Source organism: Arvicanthis niloticus, chromosome 13 (genome assembly GCF_011762505.2).
Source record: "Arvicanthis niloticus isolate mArvNil1 chromosome 13, mArvNil1.pat.X, whole genome shotgun sequence".
NCBI classification, from domain to species: Eukaryota; Metazoa; Chordata; class Mammalia; order Rodentia; family Muridae; genus Arvicanthis; species Arvicanthis niloticus.
The window spans coordinates 38,422,710-38,442,149 of record NC_047670.1 but is presented as its reverse complement, the minus strand read 5'-3'; the positions used below and the strand labels follow the sequence as shown (position 1 = coordinate 38,442,149).

Genomic DNA, 19,440 nt, shown 5'->3' with positions numbered 1-19,440 from the left:
TTCCACAGTGCAGTAACTGGTCCCTAACAGCCTGGCCTACCAGATACAACAATGAGGCTGGGGGTGTGGGGGAGGGATGGAGCTTTGCACCAGGATGAAGATCAAAGGCCCTCAGGAGGAAGGAAGAGAGTAGGGGGTTCAGGGTTTCTGTTCCTGTCCCTGCAGGAGCCACCAAGAATTGAACTCAAATGAGCCCTAAGGGTCAGTGTAAGAGAAGTAAAGGAGGGGAGTTTATGCTATGTGTCAGAAAGAAAGTGGGGACGGTTTCCAAGGAGCTTTCCAATACTATATGCAGCCTCAGGAAGCAGCTGAGCCCTGGTGAGCTGGCAGAGGAGCCACGGAGAAGGAGCACAGTGTGTGGCTTCCTTCTGCACTAGTACCATTCAAGGGAATGGGCTAGGAGAGAGGTTGGTTACCCAGAGCCACCAAAGGAGCACAGTTTAGGTTGACAGCTTTGAGGAGAGGATGAGCAATGGCCAAAGGTTATGTAAGCGTTGCAAAGCACGAAAGCCAAGAAGCCAGGAGACCTGGGTTCGGAAAGAAAGCAGTGGAATTGATATAGTTTTAAATTCTTAGGGCTTCCATAAAAGCCTGAATTAGGAAGTAAGAAGGTATCCTGAGGTCTTTATTTCCTGGTGGATTTGTAAAACGTGCGTCAGGAGATAGAGTTCAGTACAGTGCTTGCCCAGCATGCAATAGGCCCTGATTTGATCCCCCAGAAATGCACAAACACCAGGGATGTAGTACATACCTTTTATTCCAACACTAAGGAGGGGGAGGAAGAAGAATCAGGAGTTCAAAGTGATCCGTGGCTATAAAGATCAGAATGAGCTGCGTGAGGCCCTGCCCCCACATCCCTAAAAGGGTTTGTTTCTTCTCACTGAAAAAGTAAAAAATATAAAAAATAGTAATATTTCCCAACAGGAGAAAGCCACACAAAGCCACACAGTAGAGTAGAAGCATCCTTACTGTCCCCAAAGGCTCCTACTACAAATGGCCACTAACACCATCACCTCTATACATACTTCCAGATTGCTATGTACATATTTGTGTATGCAAACATGTATGAATGTTTGCATATAAATTTGTGTGTGTGTGTGTTCCTCCTTCACGCATAAGTGGGAACAGTTAAGAGCTTCAGAATAGTCCCTCACCATCTGGATCCTTACTCTAATGACAAGCATGAATGGGTCCCTTCTGATTTTGGAAGATTCCTAACAATGAACAAATCCAGCCAAAAGCCAGGCATGAGGCAGCTTAAGAAGTTAAAATACAGCCTGGGTGGACTCAATGACTCCACAGGAGGTGACTAACCTCAACCAAGAGTTTCTAGGATTAGACGCTGTGCCTTCCACAAGCCTCAGGAACCATCTTAATCAATACACACACCCCTGAAAGGAGTCAGGAGTGTCTGTAATAAGTGTTTCACAGAAAACAAAACTAAGGTATCTAAGAAGCAATTAGCCCAAGGTCACTTAGCTAGAAGGGGTGGCCTAAGGGGACCCTGGGTACCTCTCTTGCACTCATCATTTTTGGTGGCAGACACATAGCAGGGAAAGAATTGCAAACCATTGGCATGAGTTGTCATCCCAGCAAGGCTGTGAAGCTACAGGAAATATTGGTCACTTTACATCTAGACTGCTCTCCAAAGAGCTGCGTATTAAAGACTGGGCCCAAAGCTTAATGCTACCCAGAAAGGCACTACTAGGAGATATAGAACCTTTAGGTGAAGGGCAGGGTCTAGTCAGAGACTTTAGGTTATATGGAGCATGACCTTGAAGGAATCAGAGAGATAGCCTCTCCCTCTCCCTTCCCCTCCCACCCCTCTCACTTTTGCTTCCTCTAAAACCAGTGTCTCATTATTACCCAGCCAATGGTAATACACAAACACACAATCCTCCTACCTCAATCTCTGGAGCCTCAAACACACAATCCTCCTACCTCAATCTCTGGAGGGAGTACTGTATAGGGACACACCACTGTAACAAGTTTTAAACATTTTCTCTTTTCAAGTTGACTGTTTCTGGTGTTTTGCTATAGTGATGGAAAATCAACTGACATAGACATCCATTTAGGAAAATTGTCAGAGAATCTAAGCCTTTCTTTGGTTTAACATCTATGACCTGCTCCTCTGTTGTCTACTAACACATCTGAAACTGAAATTTATGGGTGAGTCCAACTTAGCAGCCAGATCCGCATGAGCTCACTCCACCTTCCACAGCCGTCCTGAAGTAAATGCCATCTCCTTATCCCGTGAGCAAACAAGGCTAACAGAAGCTACGTGGCCTTCCAAAATTCTTTTGGAGACATATCAGGCCCATCCCAGTATTCTTTCCACTCAGCACCCCAAATTTTAAAGATGGAAATGTCTGGGGCTGGAGAGATGTCTCAGTGGTTAAGAGCACTGACTGCTCTTCCAAAGGTCCTGAGTTCAATTCCCAGCAACTATACGGTGGCTCACAACCACCTGTAATGGGATCTGATATCTTCTTCTGGTGTGTCTAAAGACAGCTATAGTATACAAGAAAGAAAGAAAGAAAGAAAGAAAGAAAGAAAGAAAGAAAGAAAGAAAGAAAGAAAGAAAGAAAGAAAGAAAGAAAGAAAGAAAGAAAGAAGGCAGGCCTGCCTCCCAAGTGCTGGGAATAAAGGCAGGCCCAGCTGAAAGAAGGCAATCTTTTGAAAGACAGACAGACAGACAGACAGAGAGACAGATCAATCTGTGGTCTCATGGAATGACTCTAAAAACCCCCAATCTTAGAGAAAAACCAGCATCTCAGCCAGACCCAAACCGCCCTCCCCCATACTGAGCCTCAACTTCACAGAAAGGCAGCTCCGTGAAGGAAGAATGTGTCTGCCAGACTTGATGTGCCAGAGTAAAAAAAAAATGAAAGGGCCATGAGCATGGAGAGCCTTCGACACGTCTGAAAACAGAGCTGGACATGGTGGCTTCTGTTTCACATCCTAGCCCTAAGAAAGTTGAGGCAGGAGGATATCAGGAGACTGGGCAGCAGCAGCATTGTGCAATATGACATTGCATTTCAAAAATGCCAGAAGCTCTGCACACTACACTAAGAAAAAAAATCCAAAATAGCTGTTCACATTCTATTTTCAAATTCATGAGAAATATGCTCAAAACCACAAAATCCGACAAAATTGTCTATGTTTGTTCTTTTCTTCCCTAGGCTTTTAACATTTCCCATGTCTCTACCAAAAACAAGATTGAGATCATAAATATAAGCATTATTTAGGAAAAAAAAAAATAAAATAAAACATGCACAATACCCATCCCTAGATACAACAAGCATATGTAAAATATGACATCAACTGAAGAGTTTACTTGTTTTCAGATTATGGTCCAACAAAACAAAATCAAAATGACACATGACAGGGATGGAGGAGCCAGCAAGAAGACAGTTTAGCCTAGAATGGAAGGAACAGGGAAACAAAGCCTACAGTCTGCCTGCATTGTGGTCTACAGAGCACAGGGGAATCAGGGAGGAGCAGAGGAGGAAACGGGGAGCCGGGAAGAGCAGAGGAGCGGGAAGAGCAGGGAGGAGCAGAAAGGAGTAAGGGGAGCAAGCAGGAAGAGCAGGAGTGAAGCCCTCCCAAAGAGAATTCTAAACTTAGACTGGGAGGGCACCTTAATGTAATAAACAAGAAGTCCCCAGGGATCCATTCCACACCCCAGTGCATACATGAAGGCTTAGATAGTGCAGAACAGTATGTGTGCTATGTTTACATTCATACCTCACGATAAAGGTTAATGTATACACATTCACCAAACATGATAGGAGATTAATAATAACTACACCAGAGCTCGGCAACTTCGGTGTGCAATTTTCTTTTCACCTTTGCACCAAAAATAAGCACTTCACGCCTATCTTGTGGCACATCCAAATTGCAACATTATGGTTCTACTTCAGGGCCTTATTAAGTAAACCAAAGGTTCCTGGCACGTAAGCACTGTGATAGGAGAGTGAGTCAGGCACCACCTACCCGGACTACGCTGTCCAGTCTCCCTACTTGGCCCAGTAGGCTCAGTATTACTACCTCTAAATATCATTATGCTCTACTCTGAGAAGCATTATGCACTGCTCTGCTGTTTGAGTTTTGTTTTGTTTTGTTTGAGGCAGTGCCTCTTGTTGCACCACAGAGCCTTGAACTTACTACGCAGCTAAAGCCACCTCCAGAGAGCTAGGTCTATCAGTGTGAGCCACCTTGCCATCCACTGTGTTGGTTCCTTGCTTTTTTTTTTTTTTTTCTTGCCTGATCCCAATACATTAGATCTTTCCATTCATGTATCTTCGGGTTTGAAGTCAGTAGCCACCAAAATAACCACTAAGACAGCTAAAACTCACCAGAGTTGACAGGCTGGCTCGACTCTAAATACTTTCCATGAATTATACTCTTTAACCTTTACAAGTCTATGGGGCAAGTACTACCGCTGTACTTAACTTTGCATATGAATGAATGAAATGTAAACCTCCGAACCAATACCACCCCTGAATACTATCAGAGCCACATCTCCAATCCAGGCAACCTGATGTGGACCTGCTAGGTCTGTTATATAAGGTCGTGCAAGGCATATACTGCAAAACTGATGTTCTGCACGGTATCAGTCTTGCTTGCCAGTATCCAATAGGTATATAATGCATGCCACATATGTAATTATTTAACGGCTACATTAAAAAAAAAAAAAAAACAGTAGTAAATATGCAGGTAAAATTAGTTTTGTCAATATATTTCACCTTTTCCAGAACATGCAAATCTCATTTCAACATGTAATCAATGTTTAAAAAAAAATAGGTACCTGTATTTTTTTCTATGTCTCCAAAATGTAGTATATATTTTACTTCCATAGCGTTGTTCAATTCAGATCAAAGATGGGAATTATCTTAGAAGCTCCACAGCCACATGAGACTGTGGTTACCAGGCTTGGCAACAGATCTTGAGCTACTGTTAAACTAACCCAACCTCCCTGGGCTTCGGTATCTCTAGGCTGACGTGATGTTGACCTGGATGTCTTTACTTTCTCCCACTGTCAGGCTCATGTCAATCTATATGAGTGGTTGACGCTAACAAACCTAACATTTGTTCAGCCCCTTCAGAATACCCAAGACAGTGCTTCTTCAGTTCTCTGAGAAGCCTCTCTTTGAAATGCTGCTTCCTTGCCTGTAGAGAGATCCAAGGGCTAGTTCCCCTGGGAAAGATTGGCAAGCCACTGAAACTCAATGGCCCGTGGTGTATATCAGCTTTTAAGGAAACCCCATCATCCATCCTTTTCTGCTGCCCAGCAGTAGAACTTCTGGAAGCTTCTACACGTCACAGCTGGGCAGCCTGCTTATTCTTCAAAAGCATGATTTATGACCCCAACGGTGAGAACTGTAGGGGAATGGTCATGTCCACTAAGGTAGACATGAAGGGGTGCCAAGCGAATGAATCCATCCTTGAAACCAGAACAGAAAGAATACTTTATCAAGTTTCTCAAGCACTGCAGCAGGGCAGGAAACTGGGCAGTGGCTGGAGTACTGAAATCTCACCAGTGTGCAGTTCCGGGAGGTTAGTGCAAATCTCTGCCATATAAATAAGGTCCATGCAAATCTGAGCAGTCCTCCTTGATCAAAGTTTAGTGTTAGTCAAAGGCTCAGGTCATAGGGAGCTACAGCTGTGGTGTCGAAGAACAGTCTGGGATTTCTAGATCAAGATTATAAACATTCCTCTATGGAAGCTTGTTCCAGGTCTTGCTCTTATAAATAGCCTTTCCTCCATAGAATCTACACCGTATATATAAAGAAAGGATGTAACTTTGCTATCTGAAGTGTGGAATAGAGGCTATGTACAATTCCGTTTTGCCTGTGGCCTACAGGAGTTACTGGCATGAGCCTACTACCAGCCCAACTCACTCTGCCTAAAGTCCCAGGCAGCACAAAGTCATCTCTTTGTCCTCAAGAATCAGGACAAGGTTGGCTATGAGTGGTTCACCCATGGGTCCTTCTAAACTCAGGCACATGCCCCAGAATCTGAACTGGAAGAGAGCAGAACCCATGGAAGCCGCCAAAACAGGGGCATCTCTACAAAAGGCAAAGAGTCCCAAATCCCAAACAAGCCCCACCGTTGACACCAGCACCTGGTGTCTTTCCACAAAAATGCACAATGTGCACTGGGAGTTGCCAGAGGACAGCTGATAGGATCTGCAAACTTCCAACCCAGTCTTGATGTTTCAGCTCACCTCAAAGGGCCTCCTTGATTGCACAGCACACCTGCCGCAGGCACCAGGATAAAGTGGCTGATGCCCAGAGGTCCTCTGTGCTGGCGACATTAATCTGAGTCCTAGAGCTCCAGAGACAGAGATGGCCTCAAGGCATGAGAGCAGACCAGTGAAGACACATAAACTTTAAATCGAGGCACCTGGCTCTGGCTCTGGCTCTGGCTCTGGCTCTGGCTCTGGCTCTGGCTCTGGCTCTGGCTCTGGCTCTGGCTCTGGCTCTGGCTCTGGCTCTGGCTCTGGCTCTGGCTCTGGCTAAGCTGATGATTTGCCTTGGGAAGTTATCTAGGCCCCCTGCCTCTATTTTCCCACCTTTAGAATGGGACAGGCAACATCAACCTACAGCCACTTCAGTGCACAGTGACATGAGTTGAGAGTGAGGATATGGAGGTCAAAGGGGAAGGTGGTTGGTTTCATTCTACATACAAGACTCAACTTCCTGGATCTGGATTTAAGGGCCAGGAAGTGGGAAACGGAAGTTCACGAAGTTAACACATGGGATTTACAGAGCATTCAGTTCTGAAAGCACTTCCTTATTCAGCAAAGAGAAAGTAAATTCTCTTTACCATCAGCACAGACGCCACTTAGCATAGCCTGGGACTCAAAGACAAGAAGGGTGCCAATGGTCAGTGCTTATTGAATGCTTACCTTTGGGGTTGCAAGACACATGCTAAGTGCTTGGAATCTCATCCAACTCACTGCCAGGTTGAACTTCCTTTTCTAATTTTACAGATGGGGCAAGTGAGCCCGAAAAAGACCTGAGTTTGAAGGGGTAGAAGGCACACATACACAGGTCAACCCTGGGCTGACTGAAGACCAGTATCTCACCCATGATGCTCTGCTCTTTTGCCTTCTAACACATGGGGACAATTAAGGACAGTTGATTGTCTCTCACCATCAGAACAGGTCTCCAGCCAGAACCCCAGGTGTGAAAGCCTAGGCTCCAGGCCTGAAGCAATAACCAAATGAATAGGGTCTGGGGATAAACTGGGTCCCTCTCTGGAAGGCAGATAGGTAGTAATTTGGGCCAGGTGTGGAATGTCAAGCATGTGACAGCATAAGAACTGAACAGGTATTTCACGCCCAGGAGACATCCAGAAGGGCTGGGCTTCCTCCATTCAGCTACAGGTAGGCGATCTGTTTCTAATGAGAGTTAACCAAGCTCAGAACTGAGAAAACTTCGCTCCCTGGAAAGAAACACCTCACAGTCATACAGTCCCTGAATGAAATTAGAACTGGGAGGAGGGGAAAGTGCCATCCTGGACCAGCAGAGAGCAGAGTTTGACTGAACTGTGAATCTGCCCGCCATCTTGATCCCACCTCAAGGAGAAAGTAAACTGTAGAGCTGCCAGGGCCATACCTCTGGGAGCCACTTCTGCTACCCTGAACCTCAAGTCTTTACATGGAATGTGAAAGTGATCTTCAGACACTAACAGGGAATGCTCAGTGACTCTCCAGGCAAATTACTTTGTAGACTCTACTTCATTCAAATCTAAAACTAGTTGAGCGTGTTGGTGCTTGCCTTTAATCTCAGCAGTCAGGAAACAGAGGTAGGTAGATCTCTGAGTTCAAGGCTAGTATGGTCAATAAAAGACACACACACACGTACATTAAACTAAAAAATCTAGTTTGTCTTTAGTGGTAGATACTGGCCCAGTCAATTTCATTGCCCAATGAGGTAAATGCAGGAGACTCTGGCCCTCAACCACAGAGATGTGCTCAAAACCATTTCCCCAACCTGCCAAGGATATTCCTGTAGATTATCTCTGAGGACAAACAACTGAGCCAGAAAAGTCCCCTTCCAACTTAGAGAATCTGTGATTGCAAGAAATCTACAACAACCCTGGAAAGGCTTTCAGCAGATGATTTTATAGACAGGATATGTGTCCAGTAAACTGCTCTCATCAGAACTCTGCCAAGTACAAGTGAGATGCTGGGCTCTTTAAATGTACAAAATGAGTCAACAGCATCCTAGAAAAAGATGCTAGGGAGATGAATGAGACGCACAGGCCACAACTAGGCTTGGTAGCACACACCAGCATTTAAGACACCGAGGCCACTAGAGTCTTGAATTCATGTCCAGCCTGGACTGCACAGCTGAATAGTACTAGGCACAAAGGCCAGGAGGCTAAAGTCTTAGAGGATAACCCAGCCAAGTGGCCAAGCCCTGGACCCTGACACCAGGTGAGATGGCTTTAACTGGGTTTCTCACACCAAAATTAACAAAAAGGTAGCCAAGATTATCGAAACTAGAAATGAAAGTCTGAGGATATATATAGCTCCAGTGCCTGTTAAACATTCCCAAAGTCCTGGGCTTGATCCCCAGGACCATGTAAAACCAGAAATGATGGCACATACCTATAATCTCAGCACATAGGAGGAAGAGGAAGAACTTCACGGTTGCCCTTGATTACACAGTCAGTTTGAGGCTATTTTATGATGTGTGCCACCGCAGAGAAAAAGCAATGATTTTATCGAAATAATTTTACATTATGGGACAAGACACACTCAAGAAGAGTTCAAAGAGCAGCCCAGAAAATGGAATGGAAATCTCAAGAATTATGTGTCTGGGAAGGTATTAACATCAAAGAACTTTTATAATACAATAACCACGATAGCAACAAAATTTCCTTAGAAAATATTCAGGTATCCAATAGATACATGAAACGATACTCGTCCATCGGTAGTCATTAGAGAAATAAAATTCAAACCAGAGTGAGACCAGGCAGATGGTTTCAACTTATAATCTAAGCACTCCGGGTGCTGGGGCAGGAGGATGGCAGAGATCAGCCTGGTAGCTACAGGGTGAGGACCCTGTGTTAAAACCATAAATGGATAAAATAAATGATCCTGAAGTAAGGCATAAAATTCCTATTTAATACAGCAATGTGGCCGGGCGGTGATGGCGCACGCCTTTAATCCCAGCACTTGGGAGGCAGAGGCAGGCGGATTTCTGAGTTCAAGGCCAGCCTGGTCTACAGAGTAAGTTCTAGGACAGCCAGGGCTACAGAGAAACCCTGTCTCAAAAAAAAAAAAAAAAAAAAAAAAAAAAAAATACAGCAATGTGTGCAATTCATGTTCAAAAGTGTATCATTCATAATCTTTGAAAGGTGGATGCAAGCCAAATGCACATCAACAGATGAGTAAAGTATTGTGCAACATATACACAACAAAATACTTGGGTAGTCTCCACACAGAATCAATGCAAGGTAAATGCTACCGGCTAGGTGAGACCATCGAGCACACCGTGCTAAGTGAACAAAGCCAGTCACTTACAAATGCTAAATGATTTCACAGAGATGGTTTAAGAGAATAAGTAGCTAGAGTCCTAGACTCAAAGCTGAACAGCAATTTGACAGCCGGCAGGGAAGTGACAGTGTTTAATGGATAGACTTTCGGTTTGAGATAATGAAGAAGGTTCTAGTAATAGTTAATAGGGAAGATTGTATAATGAATGTGTTCAAAGTCTTTGAATTGTACTATACAGAAAAGAATGAGCAGAAGAAAAGAGAGGATGGGTGAGGAGGCTAAGGTAACAGGAAATAGACTGTTGCTATGATACCCAAGCTGGCCCCGAGCTTACCCTGTAGCCAAGGCTGGTCTCAAACGCTTCCTGCCTTATTTCCCAAATAGGGTAGCTTTCAGGCTTGTACCGCTGGGACTCTGGTCTCAACCATTTGTGAGAGTGGAATAATACTAGCACTTGGGATTAACATCCGAATGCCATTTTGTTAGAGTTGTTAGCAACACGACCTGATGGCAGATTGTGATTATCTCTCTTAAGGTTCATTTTTTTTCTTTTCATTCATGTGTATGTGTGCATCCGTGTGAATGTATATTATGTGCACTGAGGCCAGAAGAGGGTGTTGGACACTCCTAAAGCTGGAGGCACTGGCAATTTTAAGATGCCAGATGTGGGTGTTTCCGACAGGACTTTGGTCTTCTGTAAGAACACCAAACATTCTTGACTGCTGAGCTGCCTCTGCAGCCCCCAGCTTGTGACTGTGTTAATGACACAATTTCCTCCTCTTTGCCCTTTCTCTCACTCCACCTTTCTCAAAGACAAAGGTTGGACCTTCCAGGAACTGTCCAGATTCCTCTTTACTATCCCCCTGACAATCTCGAATACCTCCGGGTCCAAGTCAAGCTCCGCTCCCTTTGTGTCCCCATTCAATTTCCTCTTACAACTCACAGGAAGATGGTGAAAAGCTCCATAACACAGTAGATGACCAAAAAAAAAAAAAAAAAAAAAAAAAAAAAAAAAAAAAAAAAAAAAAAAAAAACCAACAACAACGAACAAAAACCTGCATAAAATGACATATGGCTATTCTCCTCAGGACATCAAGTTGATTTTCTTCCTCAAGCAATCCTGCTATATATTCTCTTCCTGTCTGTCTGTCTGTGGAGAGAAATGTGACAGTCATTCTGATCCTCGGGTGAAACCCTCAGTAGCTAAGCAGTCAGCAAGGGAAAGGTCACAGAGCCATTGGGAAACTCATGATAACCCACACAACAGGAACAGAGAGCCAGCATGTGTTGAGAAGGCAGAAAGGGAAGGGAAATGAACAGGGCTATGCAGAATGTAGGAAGTGGTGGCCTTTCCAGTTCTGTATGGCCTGGAAGTTTGGAGGAAACTGAAGGAGTGGCTCAATTCTAGGCAAATAACTCTAACGGAAGATCTGTTAACTCTGTGTCAGGAGGGGCTGAACCAAAATAGCATTCAAGTCCACAGCCACCCAAGTAGGGCATGCCCACCATGAGACCTATTGGCTGAAAGGTTCTGGGGATACAAAGAGAGTCATGGCCCAACAGGAGGAGCTATGTCAATCTAAGGGGACCTCTGTAACTGCAATCTACTGGATTCAGTTGTTCGTTTGGCCTGTGACCTCCCTTAAAATCTGAATGGAACATACTTGAAATCTGAGGAGGGTTTGTTATATCTCATTTCATGTGTGGTGTGACAGCTCATGTTCATTGTCAGCTTGACAGAATCTAGAAACATCTAGGTGAGAGACCTCTGGCAAAATCTAGGAAGGAGTTTCTAGACTGGGTTAGCTGAGATGGAAAGTCTACCCTGAATGTGGACAACACCACTCCAACCAGCAGAAGTCTTGGACTGAGTACCAGCAATCATCTCTCTGCAGTGTGACCAGCTGCCTCATGCTCCTCCTGCAGTGAGGTTCCCACAGTGATGGACTGCATCCTCTCCAACTTAACCCCAAGCCACCCTTCCCCCCTTAATGTACTTTCATCGGGTTTTTTGACTGAGGCAATGAAAAAGAGTAACCAATACTGAGTCTCACACTGTTCATCCCTACCTAACCTCAAACTTATGATCTTCCTCCCTCAGCCTCCCAGGTGCTACCACACCCAGCAGAACCAAGAGTATATATATATATATATATGTATTTTTAAAGCTCCCTCATCTTATTTTTTTTCCCACTTGGTGGAGTGGAGATGTTCAAGAGTAAACGTTTACCAGGTCCTCATGTGCTTCCAGAAAATGTTGTACTCTGGTGCTATCCCCCAGCCCAGGCTTCTCTTTGAAAGACAGAAAGCTCTGCTTTTGCATCTTTTCTAGCGAGAGTATGAAGTACTCATTAAAGGACAGTTGCTCCTTCTGGAGAAGACTGCACTATCAATGTCTCCTATTGTACTCTAAGTTACGGGCTCACCTGGGATATCTGCATCTAATCTGCTCATATTCTGGAGTGGACTTGCAGCCCTGCAGGGGCATGAGGCTTCTGCAGTTCATACTTAGAAGCTGCTAGGGGACAGACGGCATGCTTCCTGGAAGAGGTGACCTTTAAACTCCATCATAAAGCAAAAACAGCCGTTCCCTCGGTGAGGAAGTGGGAAAGGATCAATTCTTATCCCAGGACCAGACTGGCTAATGGTTATGCAGTTATGAGACATGAAATTTGAATCATCTGCAGAGATAAAGCTTCTGGAAGAATCCAATCATTCCAAAACTTCCTAATGATTCAAACCTGCACTGGCTGACTGCTTCTGCTGATACCCAAGCCAGGGGCATGCTCAGGGCAAAAGGATCAGACTCTAAAGTTCAGCTGGAGAGGGCTAGAATATAAACCATTCATTTAGTAATCCAATAAACACTCACTGTGAGCCTATATACAGCAGGCGCCCAATAACAATGACAAGCCATTAAAAGCTTTTTAAGTACATGATTTTAAGGCCAGTTTGCAGCTATACAAAATGTGCTTCTGCTAGAGAAAGGGTGGAAAAGAGGACAGGGCTCCAAGAAGGTGATCCTTCCTGAACTAAAGGAAGTCAAGCTGATAAGCAGAGTAGGGGGCTTTAGCATCTGCTACCCAGAGATTCCATGTACTGTAGCTTCACTAACGACTATAGGTTTCAGCAAGCTTCCGAATGCACTCTTTTTTTTTTTTTTTTTTTTTTTTTTTTTGGTTTTTTTCGAGACAGGGTTTCTCTGTGTAGTCCTGGCTGTCCTGGAACTCACTCTGTAGACCAGGCTGGCCTCGAACTCAGAAACCCGCCTGCCTCTGCCTCCCAAGTGCTGGGATTAAAGGTATGCAGCAGCATGCACTCTTAAGCCCCCTCCTTGTTAGCAGAGTGTGGTAGCTCATACCTTTAATCCCACTCAGGAGGCAGAGGCAAGTGGATCTCGTAAGTTTAAGACCAATGTGGTCTATAAAGTGAGTTCCCAGAGAGCCAGGGTCACAAAGAAGCCCTGTCTCAAAACAAGCAAACAAAGACAAAACAAGACAAACAACAACAACGACAAAAACTTTACATGATGACATGCATCTATATGGCACAATTACTAAAACACATCTCTCCCTTTTGCACTCATAGACTTTAAGCTTTTTTTTTTTTTTTAATCTTTGTTTCTTTTCTTTTAAAAGGAATAAGCACGCAGGGAATGTCTTTCTAACAGAAAAAGCATGTACGGAATGTTCAGAGTCATGATAGGGAAGAAATACTGCCTTTGGCCCGTACCGGAAGGACAGAAGCCAGAGTCGACTCAGCCAGCTAAGCATGTCCAGAGCCGAGACCACAGAACGGCACCCAAGGCCTGCAACCAGCCCCCAACCCTTCTCCAGATCCCCTCCCAGTGCGCACTTCAGGAAAGCTGTCACCCACTGTGACAGGGCAAGGCAGGCTCCAGGAAGAAGACAGCTGCTGGAGGAAACTGGAGGCCCCTCGGGCTGTGTATTCCAGCTATAAACCAGTCTGGCCAGCTAAGGCAGTCTGGCCTCAGCCTCAGGGGCTCCTCTGAACTCAATGCAAGCAGAGTTTATACAGACAAGAGTGGTCTCTTTAAAATCTCAAGACTGACTGCTAGGATCCTAACAATACTGCCCAATTCCTGAGTCATGACTTAAGTGAGACCCAGTTGTGGAACAAGCTTGGTCTGGACAAAGGCTTCTGGTCTCCTACACTTCAATCCCATAAACTCCAGGGGACTTTCCATGCACAGGCCTTTTCCTTTTCCTAGTTTCTTTGAAACTAGGAAAAGTCCAATCCTCAACCAGAGAGTAACCCATACAAACTAGAATAAATATGCAGACATATCTGACATTCCATTCTGATCTCACTTCTGCTCTACTTCAAAAATCAGCCACAGCCCCCAGGGCAAGATTAGAGCACCTCCGGTGGTTTTAAAAGGCCCCTGCTACAGTCCAGGCCCATGGAGACTCAAACACTACCATCCAAATAGAAGTTCTTTCTAATTCCAAAATGAATGCTGAATTCATCTTCTTCACATTTTCTGGCTTCTATTGTTAACTGGCCAATCCATTCTCAGCCTAGCAATGAGAAAGGAGCAGAAAACACAGAGGACCTTTGGAAGGTCCCCCACCTAGACCTGGCCCTGTACCCACAGACTTAGCCATTTCACCGTAACTGCACAGTTCTCTTGGCATTCTGAATAACCCCCAGGTCTCTCCTGCTTCAGGGCCTTCGAATGTGCTGTTCTCTTTGCCTGTTACACACCACTCTTGAAGCATGAAGAGTATGAAGAAGTTACAATTAACAGCCATGGCAACTTGTCAGACCTGCTCCCAGCTCCCCTCCCCCTTTCCTACATATTTTCAAAATGTGTACATGGTATGTATGTGTCTGTATCATTATAAATATATGTTTATTTAAAAGTGAGATAAAAGTTTTATCTAGCCCAGGCTGGCCTTGAACTCTCTATGAAGTTGAAGCTGAGCTTGAATTCCTGATGCTTTTGTCTCCAGCTTCCAAGTGCTAAGAACCTGAGTGGACACCCAAGTAGCCAGTTTACGTTTATCTACTAAACATCGTTAAAAGTAACTCGGTGTTGAGTAAAAATAAGGCAGGCACAGGAAGATACTGAATGACCTCACACCTCTGTCAATGTCCTTGAGTTTGAGGGTAGAATGGTGGTCATCAGACGCTGGGGAGCAGAGGGGACAGTGAGGCTACACCTCTAGGCACAGAGCCACAATCAGATGGGAGAAATGCTAGACCTATAGACAATAACGATGTAAGACATAGTCCAGAAAAGCTAAAAGAAAAGGTTTGTATATTTTTCCCACAGAGAAATAATCAGACTCTAAAGGAGATGCACCTACTTATTCAAACATGTCTGTACAAGCCTTAATACCCATGTTGCTTTATAAATAAATACAATTTTATATCAATAAAAAATACATTTAAAAAACATGCGTTGTGCCGGGCAGTGGTGGCGAACGCCTTTAATCCCAGCACTTGGGAGGCAGAGGCAAGCGGATTTCTGAGTTCGAGGCCAGCCTGGTCTACAGAGTGAGTTCCAGGACAGCCAGGGCTACACAGAGAAACCCTGTCTCAAAAAACCAAAAAAAAAAAAAAAAAAATTCGTTGTTATAGTTTATTGTCTGTTACTGTAATAAAACACTGACTAAAAGGAAGGAAGAGAGGGTTTATTTGGCTTACAGGTTCCAGACTATCTTCAAGGGAAGCCAGGGACCTTGGAGGAAGCTGGGACCCACTCAGGAGGAAACTAGAGACCCATCAAGACAGGTACTGGGAGGCAGGAACTGAAGCAGAGACCACAGAGGAGCACTGATTACTGACTTATTACCTATGTCTTGCCCAGCTATCTTTTTTATACAGACAAGGACATAGGGATGATCCTGCCAATAGTGGTCTGGGAACTCCTATATTAATTAACAATTAGGAAAATACACCAGGAATATTTTTATAAGTGAAGGCAACTGCTCAATTAAGGTCACTTTTCCCAGGTGACATAGTTTGTGTCAAGCTGACAAACTGTAATGTGGCAATGCACACCAATAATTTCAGCACTTGGAAGGCTGAGGCCGGGTAATTTCTGATAGTTCATGGCCTTCAGAGTGAATTTGAGGATCGCCAGAGCCATAGAGCAAGGCTATGCTTCAAGTGAAGATACCATATAATTCATACTCAGGGCCTAGATGCCCTGAGTTGGAATTGACCTGAAATGCTCCTCCCCAGACACAAGCTTTCAGAGGAGAGAAGAACCAACAGTCCCATCCAGGTATGACACTGCTAAACCACAATGACAACCTGCATAGCTCCATAAGCCTAAAGGTGCAGTAGTGGCATGCACACCATAATGGTAACCACAGCTCTTTATTGGACATAAGATCTGCTCAACAAAAGCATGAGCCTTCTTGCTCAGCAAGTATCATGCCTTGTACTGGAAACCTAGCCAACTACCCAGGGTTAGTAAAGTCATAGATCTTGTAAGAGGGCCTACAACTGCTGTTCTACTAAGCCAGCATAATCCATAACTACATTCAAAATATCTGTCCTTATTCCCACGGATAAGTGTAGTCCTCAACACCTCCTTTAAGGAAACTTCTGTTTGCAATAGACAAAGACCATTTAAAAAAAAAAAAAAAAAAGTAGCCAGTCAAAATACAAAGCTGTAGAGCTGTGTCCCAAAGCATAGATCTACAATATAACTCCCTAACCTAAGGCTCAGGGTTCACTGTGAAAGACGAGGTAGGAAGATTGTAGAGTCAGAGAAGCAGTGAGTGTTCTGTAAGACTGTCTCCTAGAAATGTCAGGAGCTACACCCATTCCTTCTCCAACGTAACTGACTAACCATGAGCTGAACAAGGACAAAGACAACATGCTAACATTGGTAGAATAATGCCCACGAGGCCCCATCCCTATATAAAAGACTACTAAGAAAGGCTGGGACAGGAGAAATGGTCTTCTCTAGGGAAAAACACCAACTACTTAGCCAAAACCAAACGGTCAGCCTTGAAAGCACATACATATGAGTAACATACACAGGCAAGGCAAATTGTTTTTATATATTTAGGGACACACACACACACACACACACACACACACACACACACGTATCCTTACATCCACATTTGTTAGTATTCTGTCTAAACTCCACCCCCACAGTTACCTAGCAACCGCCAGGTAGGCCTGGCCCACTATAAAAGGGGCAGCTGGCCCCCTCCTCACTCTCTTACTCTTACTCTCTTAATCTCTTACTCTCTCTTACCCTCTTGCCTCTCTGTCCCCTCCCCCTCCCCCCTTCCTCTCTCTCCACGTGGTCATGGCCGGCCTCTACTTCTCTCTTATCCTTCCACCTTCTTCTCCCCACCTTTGCCCTATCTCCTGAATAAACCTCCTCCCTTTGGAACCATGTGGTCTGGAGTGGTCTGTTCTGAACTGTGGTCGGATTTCTAACAACTAACAACATTCATATACACATCCATATCCATATATGTATGTAACAACAAGAGACCATTAATCTGGAAGAGAGCAAGGTGTGGTATACAGGAGGGTTTCAAGGAAGGGAAGGAAGGGCAAAATGATATAATTATAATCTCATAATCTCAGAAAATTAAAAAAAAAATTTAAACATCTTCCCCAAAAGAAAGCAAGGAAACAAAGAAAGGAGGAGAGGGAGAAAGAAGGTAAAGGAAAGAACACATGAAAAGAAAGCGGAAGGAGGCTTTGGCACTCAATACCAGCCCCGCCCTCTCACCCATCCCCCGGGGACCCGGTAAACTTGCTCCAGAGGCTAGACCCTCCCAGCCCAGCCTACGTTCGCATCCTTCTTCACACATCCTGAAGTAGCACTGCGGTCCAAACTGAGAATCCTCAGATTTACTTCTGCGTGGGGGTTACACATGTGTTTCCAATTTCATGACACGCAGCCAAGCTGGTCTGTGTAGCGACCTCACACTCACTAGCTGGGACCCAGAATCCTGTGTCCCACAAGCCCGCCAACACTTGAGTCAGACTTCCTATTTCCGGCAAATGTTAAGATGTGAAACACATAACTTCTTCCGAGTAACCCAAACATCCTTCAGCTGGAGGAGGGGCCTCACACAATGCGGGACATCCATGAAGCACAGTGCTCCTCCTCCAGTTCGAACTGCCAAACCACTCAGGGAGGGAACCACGTGGAAGTTCCTCACACGTATGGCGCCAGGTGAAGGGAGCCAGTCTGAGGAGATCACAGCCTGTGCCGGTTCCATTAGCATGACATTCTGAAAAGGGTAACACGGAAAGGTCACAAGAGCTGGTTAGAGCTGGAGCAAAGGAGAGTCGGAACAAAGAAAGTTTTAAGGATGGTGGAAGCATCCTAGGTCTTCTTGATTGTGACATAGGACTTGACGGTGCTACAGCGCTATCTACATTTACCGAAACACAGTGTAGTATTTAAAAACAAACACCAAACAAATAGGATAAATTCTCCTCTTAAAAACCTCTCTTAGAGAAACCTGATTTTATGAGTTAAATTCAGAATCTCTTCACATTGGTCATCTCTTTTGCTCCCTACTTTTTCGAGACAGGGTTTCTCTGTGTAAGCCTGGCTGTCCTGGAACTCAGAAATCCGCCTGCCTCTGCCTCCCAAGTGCTGGGATTAAAGGCATGCTCCCTACTTTTAAGAATGCTTTTGCTTTTTAAATCTATTCCTCCCTTTGCTGTAGAGGCTGTTTGTCTTTTGTTATTGGCTTCAGAGAAATGCACATATATATGCACATTTGTCATATATATATGCATGATAGTAGCAATGTTTGTAATATAATATATTGCAGACACTTTAAATATCTTCCAAGTCTTAGTTATGTTTTATTTACCTTTAGGTATCACTGGCAGGAGGGTTTGGACCATGGCATTCATGCAGAGGTCAGAAGACAAAACAATCAGTTCTCGCCTTCCACCTTGCATGTCCTGGAGCCAGGGACTAAAGGCAGGTCATGAGGATTGGCCACCTAACAAGCCTTTACTACCTACAATCCTAGGTGTGCTATTTCTCTTTAATATCAAGGTGTTATTTTTAACAGGCTTTGTCGTCTGTGTTCTAGGTAACTTCTAACCTCGGTGTCTGACCTCTGCCTCAATTACTCACACAGCACTTCAGAATCAAAGTCTTCTTCCCTTGCTATCAGCCCTCCCTACTCACATCACTTGTTCTTTACAATAATGTGGCTTGTATGCATAGACTTCCTTGCTTGTCTCTCTTACACACAATAAGCTCCTTAGGTATCAAGACCACAGTGTCTTTGAGCCCTCCTGAATAAGCAAGCCCTAGCCATGCACTTTGCACATGGACGGTATCTCTAAACATCGACTGATGAAAGGAGGGTGAAGAAAAATCCAGGAGCTAGGTGTGCAGTGGTGCAGGCCTGGGCGGTGTACAATTGGGAAGCTGTGGCAGAAAGATCATAAGTGTTTAGCTAGCCTAGTGTTCATAAGGAGCTTGAGGCTAGCCTGGGGTACATTAGAAAATTTTATCTGAAAAAGAGAAAGAGATAAGAGGGTGCATATGATAAATGTGTTTCTAGCAAGTAACTCACTAAACATTTAAGACAAGTTAGAAGATCATAGAAAGAGCAACATTGCGTGTCTCCAGAAAACAGTAAGTTTATCTAAAATTCTAAATATCCTTAGATGCTAGAATACAGAAACCCTATGCATATGATTTGTCGAGGACAGAAAAATAGATCTATATAAGTGTTCATAAAGCTCAGTAACTAAATAAAATGAATCAAATCAAAGGCGAGATTAAACAATGAAACAGCCATTGAACAGAGATACTACTTAGCCAATAAAGTCAGGTGAGCAATACATAAGTGTATTCAGCAATGGGCATGACCAAGCAGCAACAAAGCGAGAAGCCAGCCGCTCGGCATGTACACTGTAACTATAACTACCTAAGAAAAAAG

The 19,440-nt window shown here is 44.3% G+C and overlaps 1 protein-coding gene across 12 annotated transcripts in view; it reads right to left on the bottom strand.

The window, feature by feature from the left end:
* LOC117718444 (uncharacterized) overlaps positions 1-19,440 on the bottom strand; it is a 209,133-nt gene that overhangs the window by 180,008 nt on the left and 9,685 nt on the right. For 2 of the 12 annotated variants that reach the window (XR_013103303.1, XR_004608088.2), the window contains exon 2: positions 17,310-17,757. The exons of 8 other annotated variants lie outside the window; for them this stretch is intronic. Coding sequence is in view for 1 of the 4 variants with exons in the window: in XM_076911404.1 (XP_076767519.1) it covers positions 17,596-17,757 (162 nt within the window). In the remaining 3 variants the exon portion in view is untranslated. Of the gene's footprint in view, positions 1-751; positions 875-17,309; positions 17,758-19,440 lie in introns of those variants that run through there. 2 more of the 12 variants (XR_013103304.1, XM_076911404.1) reach the window with 2 other exon arrangements.